Source organism: Pocillopora damicornis, chromosome 12 (assembly GCF_964200805.1).
Source record: "Pocillopora damicornis chromosome 12, jaPocDami1.2, whole genome shotgun sequence".
In the NCBI taxonomy this organism is placed as follows: Eukaryota; Metazoa; Cnidaria; class Anthozoa; order Scleractinia; family Pocilloporidae; genus Pocillopora; species Pocillopora damicornis.
In genome coordinates this window covers 16,280,755-16,294,918 of record NC_142681.1, presented here as the reverse complement: position 1 = coordinate 16,294,918, position 14,164 = coordinate 16,280,755, and the positions used below count along the sequence as shown (strand labels likewise).

The following is a 14,164-nucleotide window of genomic DNA, read 5'->3' as shown; positions in this document are numbered from 1 at the left end:
TAGAGCTAAAAGTTGACAAAGGACTCTCTGCAATTTTTCTCAACGACATGAAGTAGCAAGGCGAAAACTCCAATAAAAATCGGTTGTCGAGCGAATTAAGGCTTGTCACGTCCAACCAACTCTCTTCTATCAAGAGAAATTTTAATACATCGGTTCACACAAGAACAGGTACACCTTTAAATTGCATTATTGATTTGCACAGAAAGATATGTTTGGCACGATACTAGGGAATCGTATCGAGAAAATCAGAAACTGTAGAAAGAAGTCAGCCTCTAAGGATTCTGATCATTCCCTGTTATAAACTGATTTCGGCTTGGTGAAATTTTCAGAAATAATAGCCCAATTTCCACATTCTAAAATAGCGTGGAACAATCGACCTCAGCAAAAGTTTATGAGAGAAGAATAGATAATTCCATCAGTTGGCAAAAATATGAATGCACGAATGCGTTCATACAGTTGATTTCTAAGCGTTTTAAAACATAGAAATCACATACTGTTTTTTTTTTCCAATTTGTAATTCTTACTTGAGAAAAAGTTGTGACTTGGCCTCCATAATGTCTGTCTCCATCCCCTCAGGTTGCAGGGGTAACCCGGACAGGAGTGATGCTATTGCACGCATCACAGTAGCATCAAGATCTCTGCAAAACCAAATTTCACGTGATTGATACGTGAGTAAAGAATGCATCCATCGTGAACATATGAGAGTCAGGTAGGAGGAGTTAGTACAGAACAAGGCCTAATAATATTAATGATAAATTTATAGCTTGCAAATTTTGCGTAAACGATCGTATCGCAATGGGGACGTCACAATTCCAACAGAAACAATCTTTGTTTTGAGCCTTATTGGTGCCTTAACTTTCAGCATTTGTGACAAAAGCGATATATCCCCTTGCCTACCAGTGTGATAATCGTACGTATATTAAAGTATGGAAGGCATGCGGGAGGCCTGGAGAGCACAAGAAAAGCGTTGGAGTCGTTCGATGTGTAGCAAATCTAGCTCCTAGAGCTCGGTGTTTCAACGACTTAAAATATGACAAATAAATCTGAAAACACGACTAGATGAGGGAAGCCACAAAAACAGACCATTACGAAATTTTAGGGCTGCGATGAAAGGAAACGTGCATTTTCATCAAAACAGCACTTCGGGAGCCTGGAAAGCTCAGCAACGATAGAACTTACTTGGATAAACCCGAGAGCTCTAGAGGGATACTCTGATGATGTTCAGCAGATGGTAGAACCCAATCAGTGAGGTATTCCACAAGCTTGTTCCGTAACTTCACTTCTTGATGAAGTAATAATTCGTCTCTCTTTGCCATAATCTGTCATCAAAAGCAACAACAAACAATTAAGTATTCACTGCTTCTTACAGCTTTGAGTACTGTCATATTTCATCCAGTCATTTCCATTTCGTATCACGGTGGTTTTTGAGAAAAGTGGATTCACTCATAGCAAAAATACCAACCACATCAATCAGCTGGCAGAGTTTACACTTTATCTGCAGGGCCTGATGACTGACAGGAAGGTTCCTCACATATCTGAAAATCAACGACATGGAGAGGACAATGCTAAGTCATCTTACGTGCCAAGCCCATCCTGTCAGACTTTTTCTTAGTTTCAGTAGCATTAAGCCACCACGAGTCTTGTTCCCCTTTTCTTTGCAGGATGCAAGTCCATCGCCTAGTTACCACTATTCTCCCCCCCCCCTCCGACTCCAGCACACTCATTACCAGGCCACCATGTCTCTTACATGTAGAGGTATTGGAAGATTCAGAAGGAGGGTCCCATGGATTGCCCCCGCCCCATCAGACCGGTGAGATTTTTTACTGCTGGTCTGACAACAAAATTCTTGCAACGACAAGATCACACATTATTGCTCAAATAGCAGATTTAGCGGGAGGGAGTAGGGGATAACCTTGGGAGGCGGAAGGGGGGGGGCACCTAGGTAATTACATACTTACGCGTGATACATGTGGCTGAAAAGTAAATCTTCTCTTACTTTAAAACTGCATTCAACAAAGGCTCGTGATAAAGAAAGGTAGCAGTAAATCTATCCAGTATCACCAACCCTAGTAGATATCTACTAATACAAGACAAACTGACTTACTGAGACTCACATGTCGCATGAAAGTTCACCTTCTCTTAAAAAATCGCTTTGAACAAAAAGGCAACAACAATTGTGAAACTAACCTTACAAATGACAGGATCATCGCATCAATGCCACTCATCTGAAAACAATCCTTATGTCCAAGTTTATTTTCCAGGATGTGCTTGATTATTACGATGATCTGGTAATATTAAGGGAAAAAACAAGACTAAGTCGTCGAGTAAACCATTCCAAAGAAGAACGAGAGTAATGAGTTGGAAAGAAAGGGACAGTAAAATAATTGGTTCATCTCTTAAGCTTCTCAAAACTCTAAATGCATTTTAAGTGAGCATAATGATTGGCATGATTACAGCACTTGCAAAAAGTTCTCAGCCTTGGACTGACAGATCAACAAAACAAAAATAAATGCTTTTAGAATAAGGTAACATCTTCTAAATATGCATAATGATTTGCACGATTACAGCACTTGCAAAAAGTTCTACATAGCTTTGGACTGACAGATCAACACCCAAAAACCAATTCTTGTAAACAAAGTGAAATCTACTAAGTTTGCATGATGATTTGCACGATTACAGCACTTGCAAAAAGTTCTTCATAGCTTTGGACTGACAGATCAACAAACAAAAACCAATTCTTCTAAACAAAGTGAAACCTTCTAAAATTGGAAGTTATGCAAATCAGTTGCACATACCTGTGCTATAAAAAGCGTGTGTTTCTCTTGAACCACCACCTGACATGGAAACAAGCTTGCATAATTAGATAATTGCAATTCATATGAAACCAGTAAATATATAAATGTAAAAGATTTATGACATGATCATTCACCATTTTTTTTTTGTACAGAGCAATACCCCAGAGTGCATTTGAATGGGGATTGAAGGCAAATACTTGTAGCTTGCCAAAAGAAGATGGTCTTGTGGTCAAGAACATTGTGGAGCTACTTTTCATATTAGTTGTCGTAACATTTTCTACAAAAGGACGTTATTTGACCAGTCACCAGCTTGGAATAAAGAAATAACTGAGTTCCTATGAGAGATTGAAATCTCAGATCTTCAAATTGCATCCTCTGACATTGTCAGCGAACTACAGAAAGCTTGATGTTAAGTTCCCAAGTATAACATCTTTCTTCATTCCACTACCAAGCTCAAAACTGACAATCTTTCTTAACTTAAACTCACATTGCACTTTCCACATAACTGACTCTAGCAGCACACAGGATACATGTCACAAACACACCTTGGGATACTGAATATTTTGTCCACTGCACTAATCGTCTTTTACCAGTCACCTTCAACAATGATAGCAAAGGACTAACCTGCCCAGATGGTGTGAAGAAGCTGTTAACTACTGTCATGATCTGCGTCAGTAAAATGGGGTAAAGCTTAGGACTAAGCTCCACTCCAACCAGCTCATTGACTGTACTACGTATCTGAAGTCAACATAAAAAACCTAATCAATACCAAATAGTGTGATATTAGATACTGTACGCTATTAGTTAACTAAAAGGATACATCAAAAGAGAGTCTCCATAAGGTGATGACTTTAACAACTAATAGTTAGAATTTTGGCCAATTTAGGGCTAACAGTTAACCCTTTAACTCCCGTAAGTGATGAAGACAGAATTTCTCCTTACTATATCTATAAAATATTATGCAGACAAGTTATGACTGTAGAGAAAGATTACTAATCAGTGATCCAATACCGTATTCTCCAAACTAACATACTGAGAATCATTTGGCTGATGGTAAGGAGAATTACAAATGAGATCTTGGGAGTTGAAGGGTTACTAGCTTTCCATTGCTGTCACCTGAGAATTTTTTAACGGTTAACTTTTTTTACAGCTAGCAGTGAAAAATTTATTAATTTTTACGTCTAACCATTAACCTCATGGAGACCCTTTTAAAAACAGAGTCATTTCAACAATGTGAACACCAACTAGAGAATATACAGTTGAAAAAGTACACTGACTGTGACATATCATTAAATATTCCCATCCCAATTTAAAGAATTGAGGAGAGCCACAAACATATCACACTACTTGCATGTCTGTAACTAAGCTGGTACAACAAACCTTTACATGAATCTATATGTTCAAATGAAACTTCAACCCACTTAACTAGATTTCACAGCCCAAATCATAAAACTGAATAAAACTCCCACCTGTAAAATCTTTGTTCCTCATTACTCTAATTAACAAAACTTAATTGTATCTAATGGTATCCAATTCATACAATAATCTCAAGTTTCATACCTACCTGTAAACCAGTTTTATCATTACTGCAAACCAAGAGACTCAACACATCCTGCATAAACCTAAGGACATAATGAAAATTGAACTTGTTAAACCTCCTTTTTATTACCTCTAAAACTGAAAAAAATATTTGTAGAACAAGGCCAAAGGTCAGTGAATGCCTTCTTTTCAAAAGAATCCACTTTATCAATAGGCTGCAAATCAGCCCATGAGGTCAACAATGACCTCAAACAAACATATTAAGACCTGCAGACAATACATAAAAGAGGATTTTTTTTCATGCTTTCTTTTCTGTTATTTCTGTCATTGTGATTTAAATGCAAGCATCATTTCATCATTCAGCTTTAACTCAAAATGACATATAAAACAATAACTTACTTGGTTACTGTAGCACATTCAGTATCAGTTGATTCAGCCTTGGAGTGAACTGATGAAGGAAGACTTCTACTGTATCTTCTGTAATGCAGATGGGAAAATTACCATTTAACAATTAATAAGGGAGGGGGGGGAGGGAAGGGGGGTAAGCTGCAATGGACTAGCAAGCTATCCTGGGGGGATAATTTTTTTTTTTAACCACAATAATTATTGGCAGTAATGTTGCAATCTGATTGACAAATTTGTCATTGTAGATAAGAGTACAGATGATGCTGCTTGCACCTACATGTGACACAATGCCTTTATCTTGGTCATGCACTGAAAGAATCATTTAATTCACATCAATATTATGGTAAAACTACAAATCAACAGTGGTTTAGCATGGTCAGTACTCTTATCAACAACAATATTCATCATCACAGTGGTCAAAATTTGTTGCAGACTCACTTGGCTGCACCCACAATATTTTAACAACTGGTAACAGATATCATTATCGATAAGAGTACAGACCACGCTAAACCACTGTCCATTTGTTAAAGTCCCTTTGTGCTACAAAGACCATGAAAAGCTCTGGCACATTGTAGGCCACTTGGCTTGCTTACAAACTTAAAATTACTTGTAACAATACGATACCTTATTGGTTGTAGTGAAGTCAAACACACTCCCCCGAGTGAACAGAGAAATCCTGTCATGAATGTCCATTCAATGAATGATGTCTAGAGATCAAATACACATAAAGTAACAAATTACCATTAAAAAGCCCTTGCCAAAACTCTCGTCCTCTTTCCTTAAACTGTTCAAGGGTAATAGGAAATACAACAATTTGCAACAAACCAATGAAAACATTTCTTTAAAATCTTGTGTTCTTTCCAAAGTATTCACTCCTGCAATAAATTTGTGCTGCGTGTTTCCCATAGATATTTGTGCCTATCTATTGCTACCTTAATGGCTGCAGACGGGCTTACAAAGATCCAGGGTGAGGGAAGGGAAGCATGTGTTACGCTTGGTATAACACTAACTACAACATTTGAAAATCACCATCTGAAATTTTTGGATTAATTTTGAAATGTCAGTAGCACCAGACAAACTTTCACAATTCTTAGCTGCTACCAACAATATGAAAGATCCTCAAGTCATTGAAACCTATGCTCGTTAATGTACATAAACAATTCATAAATTGCTGTTGACCCTTTCACTCCCAAGATCTCATTAGTAATTCTCCTTACTATCTGCCTTACAATTCTAATAAAGTTAGTTCAGAGAATTTGGTACTGGATCTATTAACAATTCCTAATTTATATTTTTCAGAATTACAACCAAAATTCTGCTTGATATTGTATTGATATTAAAAGGATAAATTCTGTCTTGGTCTCTAATGGTAGCTAAAAAGTTAAAAGTATACATATGTACCTGCAAGTTGTCAGTAGTGATTTTGGCATGTGATCTCCGCCTAAGATATTTCTGTACATCTATTGATGGAGAATCATCTTTACCAAAGTTGACAAGGTCAAAGGTTAGCTTTTGCCATTTTGTGTAAGTACTTTCCCAGGCCTGTGAATGAAATGAAACAAAATTCGAATTACTCATTAAACTGGGAATTGTGATTCAGTTTTTTGCCTGAATTCAAAAGGCATAAAAATTCACTAAGTTGGACAGTACCTGAAAATTCCCTGCAGTTTGGCTGTCAAGTTGCCGTAATAAAGCCATGATCCGTTTTTGCAGTGCTGCTCTTCCTGAAAAACAACAGATTATGCTCAGTCATAGTGAGAAAAAAAAACTGCTTTAGTCCATCACAGGTTATGGCCTCACCTAACCTTTCATCGACTTGCCATTTTTCCACTGCATCAAATTTTCAACAAATTTTTAAATGAAAATTCCTCCTATTGTCCTATAATTTTTGATAGGGGGGCCCCACATTACTTTTTGACCAACCTACACCTCCCCTCTCCCCTTTAACTCCAAGTTAAAAAGAAAAATTCAGCCAGCTATGTTGTGTAGCATTCTACCATCTTTTCCTTGCTAGAGTTTTGGTGTAAAACCAGGAGAGGAGAAAAATTGGTCTTGTCTTGGGGGAAGGTTCTGACCCCCAAGGACCTCCCTCTGGATCGTCCATCGCACAGGGAGATGTTTAAGTTGCACTATAGGCATCAAGGCTGTCATTAGAAGCAGTTTGGAGGTGGAAAGTTGCCAAACATCAGCCTATTTTGAGCCAGCTACTTTGCAAATTATGATGAAAGAAAGAAAAAAAAGTATCCTCACTCAATTGATTCTAATCTCAATGTCTGACTAGAAAAAGTTACAAAAATAAATTATGTCCCAGAATGCTGAAATTCACATCTCAGAGTTTCAATTTTCAAATTTTTCTGAACCCTCAAGAAGGGGTGTAGCTGAGCACGGCATGTAGCAGTGTGCCACATTTGCAATGCAAGCACAATTCAATCTAGCTGCCAACTCAGATCAGATCATGCTTATATTAGATTTCTAATGACAACCCTGAGTCTTTATTCTGCACACTCTTCTGTTTAAAGCACCACTGATTTCCTATACTTATGGTCTTAAGCATAACTCACCAGCTCTAAATTTGGTAGCCTCCAGTGACAACTCATTGTACACATTTAAGTTTTGAGAAGTCTGCAGAACATTTAGGGTCTCTGAACTTTGTACAATGTCCACTTCATTGCACATTTGTCCAAAACAAGAAAGGGAGATCAACACAGTTTCCATATCTGGATTCCATAAATAACTAAGGAACACTTCCTGAAAAAAGAGAAGAAATTATAAAAAAAAAATTAATAATATTTCCATTTAACTCCCAAGATCTGATTGTTAATTCTTCTCTCTAACTGGCAAACAATTCTTCCTAAATAATTTAAGAGAATTTGATGTTAGATCAAGATAACAAATTCTTCCTGATTAGTTTGAGTATTCTCATTACCTGGTGGCTGGATAATCTACAGATATCAAAGGGAGAAATTACATGTTTAACACTTTTGGGTGTTGAAGGATTAATATGTTCATGTTATCAGCAAGGAAAACAGATTCCATGACAGCCCAATTTTATTCAACATATCATAAAATAAATCCTGTGGAATTGAAATATCTCAAGGCCTTTACCAGGAGCCTCCCTCTTTCCACCTCATTTTTCCTCAACCTTATATGCAAAAGAGAAATACCTACCTCAAGTTTAGTTTGAGAAACCGTACATATTGGCAAGTGGCATCCTATGGAAGCTTGCTCCTTTAAAATTAAAAATATTGTGTTCAACTTATTTGAAAATAAGCTAATTTTGTAATTTTAATTTGAACAGTACACACATGCAATTTTTTTCACCTCCTTGCTCCTTGCTTCATTTTCTTTCGTTTTTCTTTAACTCCCAGATTAAATTATTTTGTAATTCTCCTTACTGTCAACCATACAATTCACATAATGTCAGTTCAGAGAATTTACTACTGGGTTAACTAATTATCCCCAGATTGATATTTTTCTTAATTCTCATCACTTATCTGGTTGATATTGTATTGATATTGTAGGGAGAAATTCTGTCCTGGTCACTCATGGGAATTAAAGGGTTAAGGCTTCATGACACTTAATAAAATTATCCTCTATTTCTAAATCACTATAATATGATGAAATATAATCAGAGCTCAACCAACCTGGTGTTTCCTTAAAAACTCAATTTTACACATGGTTAGATCCCTTAAGTATCTCAGTAAAACAGTTCCATGGCTGCCATGACCAATGAGAAACTCAGCAATGGACACCATTACTTGTGAACTACAAGAGGAAACAGAAAGGGCAGTAAAAGTTATAACACAGGACTGTGTGATTGATCTCAAATTATACTTAATTTATTCATATCACATTCTGAAAAAAGCAGAAACCAGCACAAATTTATTGCTATGATCTAACGAAAATTTGAGCAACAGGAAAAGTGCCTTAATTAGTTAAGCAGACACAAGTGAAGGTATCCTGTGCAGTTTTGTGTCTTTACTTACCTAATTTCCCAAAATGAAGCAATAGGTGCTACAGGATTCCACATCTCTATGTGATCAGCTTCAAAGAAACAGAGAAGAGTCTGAAAGAAAAGAAAAAAAAAAGTGAAAATTTCACCATTAAGAATCTGAGTGTGCAAAGTATAGGCAATTAAAAGGAGTTTGTCACAGTAATGGATAGCTAGATAAGCACAGACAGCAAATTGAAAAGCTTCAAACTAATGAAAGAATACCTCAGCTGCCTCATTTCTTATTTCTGCAGGTAGAGAAGGTGTTAACATCAAATTGACCACACCCATTATAACTTGAGTTGAATTCTTTTGGATTTCCCAGCCATGAAGATCAGGATTCTGTTCACACAAAGTAAAATATATTAAATGAGTTAAATTTTTGCTTTTTACCTTACCAAAACAGGCAACTTCAGAACATTAAACTTACATTAAAAGCAAACACAGGATCTGCATGAAAAATTTTCACCAGCCATAGTAATAACTCTTTGTCTTGCTTCTTGTTGGAATGCACTTCATCTTCTTTGTGTTTCTTGTCCTTTACTTTATAGATCTAGAACACAAAACTAACTTTATCAACACCCTCATGTTTTTCAAGACGTTAAGTGCTGAATGGTATTTGTTTGCCCATCTGTCTGTTTTACAGTCTGTTTGTCTGCCCATCTAAGCCCAGTTGTTAAAAGGGCAGATAACATAACCCCATCCAATAGATAAATCACTATTCGGCAGATAAATGTTGAGAAGGTGTACTGCACAATCCACCAGTTAGAGATTTATCTGGTGGATAGTGTTATCCACCATTCAAACAACCAGCACCTGTTTGTATGTTTGTCACACTGTTTGTCACTCTGTCAATTAACTGTTTTGCCAATAGTCTGGCCAAGGATGTGGTTTAGCAGGGTTTAGGATCCATGTTGCCCCCTCTCTTTATTTAAAAAAAATTTATACTAATTTCTGAGTGCCATTATAAAATGTCTGCTCATAACCCAAATGGTAGCACTGGTTCAGCCCCCACCCCATAATCTTTACAAAAGAATTCCACCTACACCCCTGGTGACCAGTTGTCTATCTCTCTGTCTGTCTGATTGACTGACTGATTAATGAATTAACCCTCTAACACCCAAGATCTGATTGTTAATTCTCTCCTCTAGGTGCTAAGCATTTCCTTGTAAATATTGTTACAAGAGTTTGGTGTCAGATTGAGACAACAACTTCAACCTGATAAGTTTGAATATTCTCAAGACCTGTTTGCTGGATAATGTTTAAACATCATTGGGAGAAGTTACTAGTTAATCCCTTCTGGAGTTAAAGGGTTAAGTTCTTCATATCCACCTGACTCAATCTTGACTGTTGTCCCTCTTGTTCACCATTTTGAACCTTGTTACAAATATTCTGAAATGATAAAAAACACAGAATTGAACCCAATGTTAAGCAAAAATGTTCTCAGGTACAGAGACTTTTTTAGACAGGTAGTCTTCTGTCTTCCATGGATAAAGATAAGTATCACAAACCCTTGTTCATTATGAATCCTTGTAATGGATCCTTAATATTTTTAAAAATCACATTATAGAACAGTCAGAGAATGTTCCTATTATACCACAGGTAGCCCAAGCTCCAGCTGCTCCAGCTGTTCTGTGATCATACTAGACAGTGAAACTCTTATTTATCACAACTGATTTAGCCAAAAGATCTTTATGTATCATTGGATATCAAGAAAAATCAGAAAGACGAACAAATGACAGGATTACAACTTAACATACCAAGAAAATATGTCTTAGCGCTGAAGCTTTTGGATGAAGCACTTCAGCTTTTGGCCACCATCTCAAAGGAGCCTATATAAATGTCACAAACTAGTAATTAGAATATCATTCATTCCAAGCAATAGAAGACTTTTTCTTTGTTTTCAAATCCTCACCTAAACATATGGGAGATTGAGAGAATTTGACGCAGTTATGTACAATGTAAATGTGAGATGTTATCAAGAGGTCACAAGATTTTCATTGTGATACAATGTGTGCCCAAAGCTGAGGCAGATCCAGGAATTTTTGGAATTATTTTGACCCAACCCAAGCACACCCCTTTCTGCTCCATTCTACGTTACACAAAAAGTAACCACTGGTTGACCAGTAATATGTGTTCTTGATGTTGCAAGAATTTTAGTGTCAGACAAGTACTAAAAAAACCCACAGGTCTAAAAGGAGCAGGAGTGAAGGGTCAAAACCCTTGGGACACTTCCTCTGGGTTGCCTTGCTAGCCTCACCACAAAGTCAAAACATTTCTCTCATCAATTAATTGAGAGTGGAAATAACTTTCAACTACATCAGTGCTACATGTATTCATTAACACCTCATGACAACACCATCATGTTTGAGAAAGATGTCTACCAGTTATTGAAACTGTCAACTGTCAGAAAAAATCTCAGGCCAAGTTTGAAGAAGTTTTGTATTGGCTGTTTAACTGTTTGATAGCTTGACGAGTTTCACCACTGATATCTGTATTTATAGCTGACTATCCAATGCACTCTTGACATGGTTATTTGAAAGGATTTGTTTACCTCTTTAACAATAGCATATGTTCCTTTCACATAGACAAGATGGAAAATAATGGGAGAGTTTGGCTGTAGGCAGATATCAAAGTGCTGGTTGTTTCTGTAATTAATGCGGAAACTTGACACAAAACAATCAACCATTAGTTCCTCTGTTGTGAAAAAGCCACCAGATCCTACAGAAAAAGGCTTGCTCACATTGAAAAGTAATGCCTGCGGAGAAATATGAAAACAAAAATGTAAAAATTCAAGAAATAAATATTTTTCAACTATATGCCATTTAATTGGATTACAAACTTTAAGATAAATTGATTTATGATGAGATGCTGATCATATAAATCACTTCATTCAGTCAACTTGTGTTAAGTTACACAGCAGCCTAGCTTGCCTATCAATGTCTCTGTGGTTCCTGAGGCAAACAATCACAGTTGCTCAAACACAGTCCTTTCCAATAAGTTCGAACTACACAAGTTTCCCTTGAACATTATCTTTGAGTTTGTTGCCTTTCTTCTTCCAGTAAACAATTTTTTACCAGTATCTCTGATTTTCCTTCCTTCCAATACCTTACAAATTAAATTTACATTTGAACATCTTCCACACAGAATAAAACTTTAATTTGGACTTAACCCTTTAACTCCCATGAGTGACCAAGACAGAATTTCTCCTTACAATATCAATAAAATATCAACCAGGCATGTGATGAAAATAAAGAAAAATATCAATTTGGGAATAATCAGTTGATCCAATACTAAACTCTCTGAACTAGCATTATAAGAATTGTATGGTTGACAGTAAGGAGAATTACAAATTTGATCTGGGTGTTCAGAAGGGTTAATACACAACCATCAGTCAAACCACCATCCAAGCAAGAAAACACAGTTCATACTTTACCTTCAACTCATTGAGCATGGAGACAACAAGGAAGCACAAGACAGAGTTATCTTCAGGCTTCATGTACGTTGCAACCTTGCAAAGTTTCACGCACACCACTGCTGCACTTTCTGTCAGGTGTTTGGTACTATTCAAGGCCTTCTTCAGATGATCAAGAAATTCTTTCTAATGACACCACAAAATAAAAAACAAAACAAAACAAAACAAAATGGTCATGGCCAATTCAAACTGATGGTAAGAGATCCAGCTGGTATGAGTGTTAGACAGGTAAAATTGTACACAAAAGAAGGAGAAACGTGGCTCCAAAAGCTTTGTATTAAATTCAGCAAGGATATTGAAACCCTTTCAAGATGAGATGCTATCCCTCCACTGTTTATACCCAGCATTTCTCTGGGTTTCCAGTTTTTTAGCTCATTAGGTGGAGAGAGGTACTGCGATTTCAAAGTAACTAATAAAAGTGCCTTGCTGTTGCAACAAAGTAATAACCCAAGCCAGGTCTAGATGATAAATTTTTTTCACAGTCAGGGAATCATGTGAACTACATTTATATAACAACAACACCAACTTAACATTTTGTATGCAGGAAGCTGAAGTTGCAAGAAGTGACAACTGTAACAGGGTGCTTCACAAGTCATGGCTATATAAAGTCTTTTGATCCTTCACACCTGACATCAGTATGGATATTCTCCACACTGTTCTCTATACATTTCCTATGATGCTAACAATGAGAATTTACTAAAAAAAACCAAGATTTTCTAAATGTAATGATCATTTCCTTTATTCTTGTGACCTTAATTTCGATTCAGGGGTGATATTCTACAGAGAAATTTGACGCTTGTTACTCTTACAGGTCAAAGGGCTAAAGTGTGTCTTTCGAGAATCGGAGAGTAATGGAACCTACCTTATTAGCTTTGCTGACATCAAATACTTTTTCACTTGTGGCTATTTGTTCCAGCATGTCCTGTTAAAAGAAAACTTTGCCATCATTATCTGCATGAAGGGCAAATGCTATCATTTAAAAGACTGTATTTCGACTACAATGACTGGCAAAAGTCTTAGCATGCTTTACTACTCTTTGAATTTTTTCTATAACTTTCAAGAAAATACTGCATCTACAACTTGGAAGTAGAGCATTTTAAATTAAATGGGAAACCTTTGCAATTTTTTTTTTGTGTGTGTGTGTGGCTCTGGAAAGGATGATGCACAAACCAGATATTTGTTGAAAATAACTGTTACTAACAGTAAGAAACAATTATATTTACAGTACGGTTGTAAAGTCTTACTGGGCATAAAATAAGCAGCATAATTTGGAGGGGCCACACCGCAGCTTTTCTCTTTGAACTCTCTGCAAAATTATCTACCATGTCAAACAGCTTCTCTGCATACTCTGCAACAAATTAAAAAATATATTTATCAATTCTTTGGTCAATCTTCTTACCAATCATTTACTTACAGCTTTCAATTACTGGTGGTACACACTACTATTTTGTTTATTCACATATGCCACATTTTGCAGCACAGCAAATGGTAACCCTGATTCACACCTTGTGCAGATAATTTGTATAGTTTTGCATACTACAAATATTTGCCTCAAGTTTGAGAGTGCGAAATTTGATTGCCCATGCAGGCAATATAAAAAGATGTCAGAAAACCTTGAGATAGTAGTTAAAAAAGAATAGAATTATGAACAAGAAGTTTGAATGCAACCAAAAAAGGGAAAGAGAATTCATAGACACAAATCATAGGTACAATCATTGCCCTCAATGGGCAAATATGAATAACACTTTTCACATTCCTTTTTCAGTAAGAAGTTTTCTAATATAAATGAAATTCACCTGAAAGTTCTGGTGATGGTTCTCTCTGTAGCTGTGCAAATTCATCTGGACTGTTCTCAACCCAATTCCATATTGCCTAGAAAAAGAAATTTAACCATCTCAATTAAGGCATTAAGAAAAATTCTAGTCTCATTTAAATGTCTTTCCTCCATAATAGAAATAC

The 14,164-nt window shown here is 36.4% G+C and overlaps 1 protein-coding gene across 1 annotated transcript in view; it reads right to left on the bottom strand.

Moving 5' to 3' along the window:
* LOC113680051 (neurofibromin-like) overlaps positions 1 to 14,164 on the bottom strand; it is a 44,562-nt gene that overhangs the window by 26,248 nt on the left and 4,150 nt on the right. The window contains exons 8-31 of the mRNA XM_089189865.1: positions 14,002 to 14,077; positions 13,450 to 13,553; positions 13,068 to 13,127; positions 12,167 to 12,331; positions 11,285 to 11,488; positions 10,491 to 10,562; positions 10,063 to 10,122; positions 9,161 to 9,283; positions 8,956 to 9,072; positions 8,726 to 8,805; positions 8,384 to 8,504; positions 7,908 to 7,967; positions 7,301 to 7,487; positions 6,390 to 6,463; positions 6,141 to 6,281; positions 5,364 to 5,446; positions 4,734 to 4,811; positions 4,360 to 4,417; positions 3,420 to 3,533; positions 2,796 to 2,834; positions 2,188 to 2,285; positions 1,463 to 1,535; positions 1,180 to 1,319; positions 525 to 638 (exon numbers count right to left, since the gene is read on the bottom strand). Coding sequence (XP_089045991.1) covers positions 525 to 638; positions 1,180 to 1,319; positions 1,463 to 1,535; positions 2,188 to 2,285; positions 2,796 to 2,834; positions 3,420 to 3,533; positions 4,360 to 4,417; positions 4,734 to 4,811; positions 5,364 to 5,446; positions 6,141 to 6,281; positions 6,390 to 6,463; positions 7,301 to 7,487; positions 7,908 to 7,967; positions 8,384 to 8,504; positions 8,726 to 8,805; positions 8,956 to 9,072; positions 9,161 to 9,283; positions 10,063 to 10,122; positions 10,491 to 10,562; positions 11,285 to 11,488; positions 12,167 to 12,331; positions 13,068 to 13,127; positions 13,450 to 13,553; positions 14,002 to 14,077 — 2,441 coding nt within the window. The remainder of the gene's footprint in view (positions 1 to 524; positions 639 to 1,179; positions 1,320 to 1,462; positions 1,536 to 2,187; positions 2,286 to 2,795; positions 2,835 to 3,419; positions 3,534 to 4,359; positions 4,418 to 4,733; positions 4,812 to 5,363; positions 5,447 to 6,140; positions 6,282 to 6,389; positions 6,464 to 7,300; positions 7,488 to 7,907; positions 7,968 to 8,383; positions 8,505 to 8,725; positions 8,806 to 8,955; positions 9,073 to 9,160; positions 9,284 to 10,062; positions 10,123 to 10,490; positions 10,563 to 11,284; positions 11,489 to 12,166; positions 12,332 to 13,067; positions 13,128 to 13,449; positions 13,554 to 14,001; positions 14,078 to 14,164) is intronic.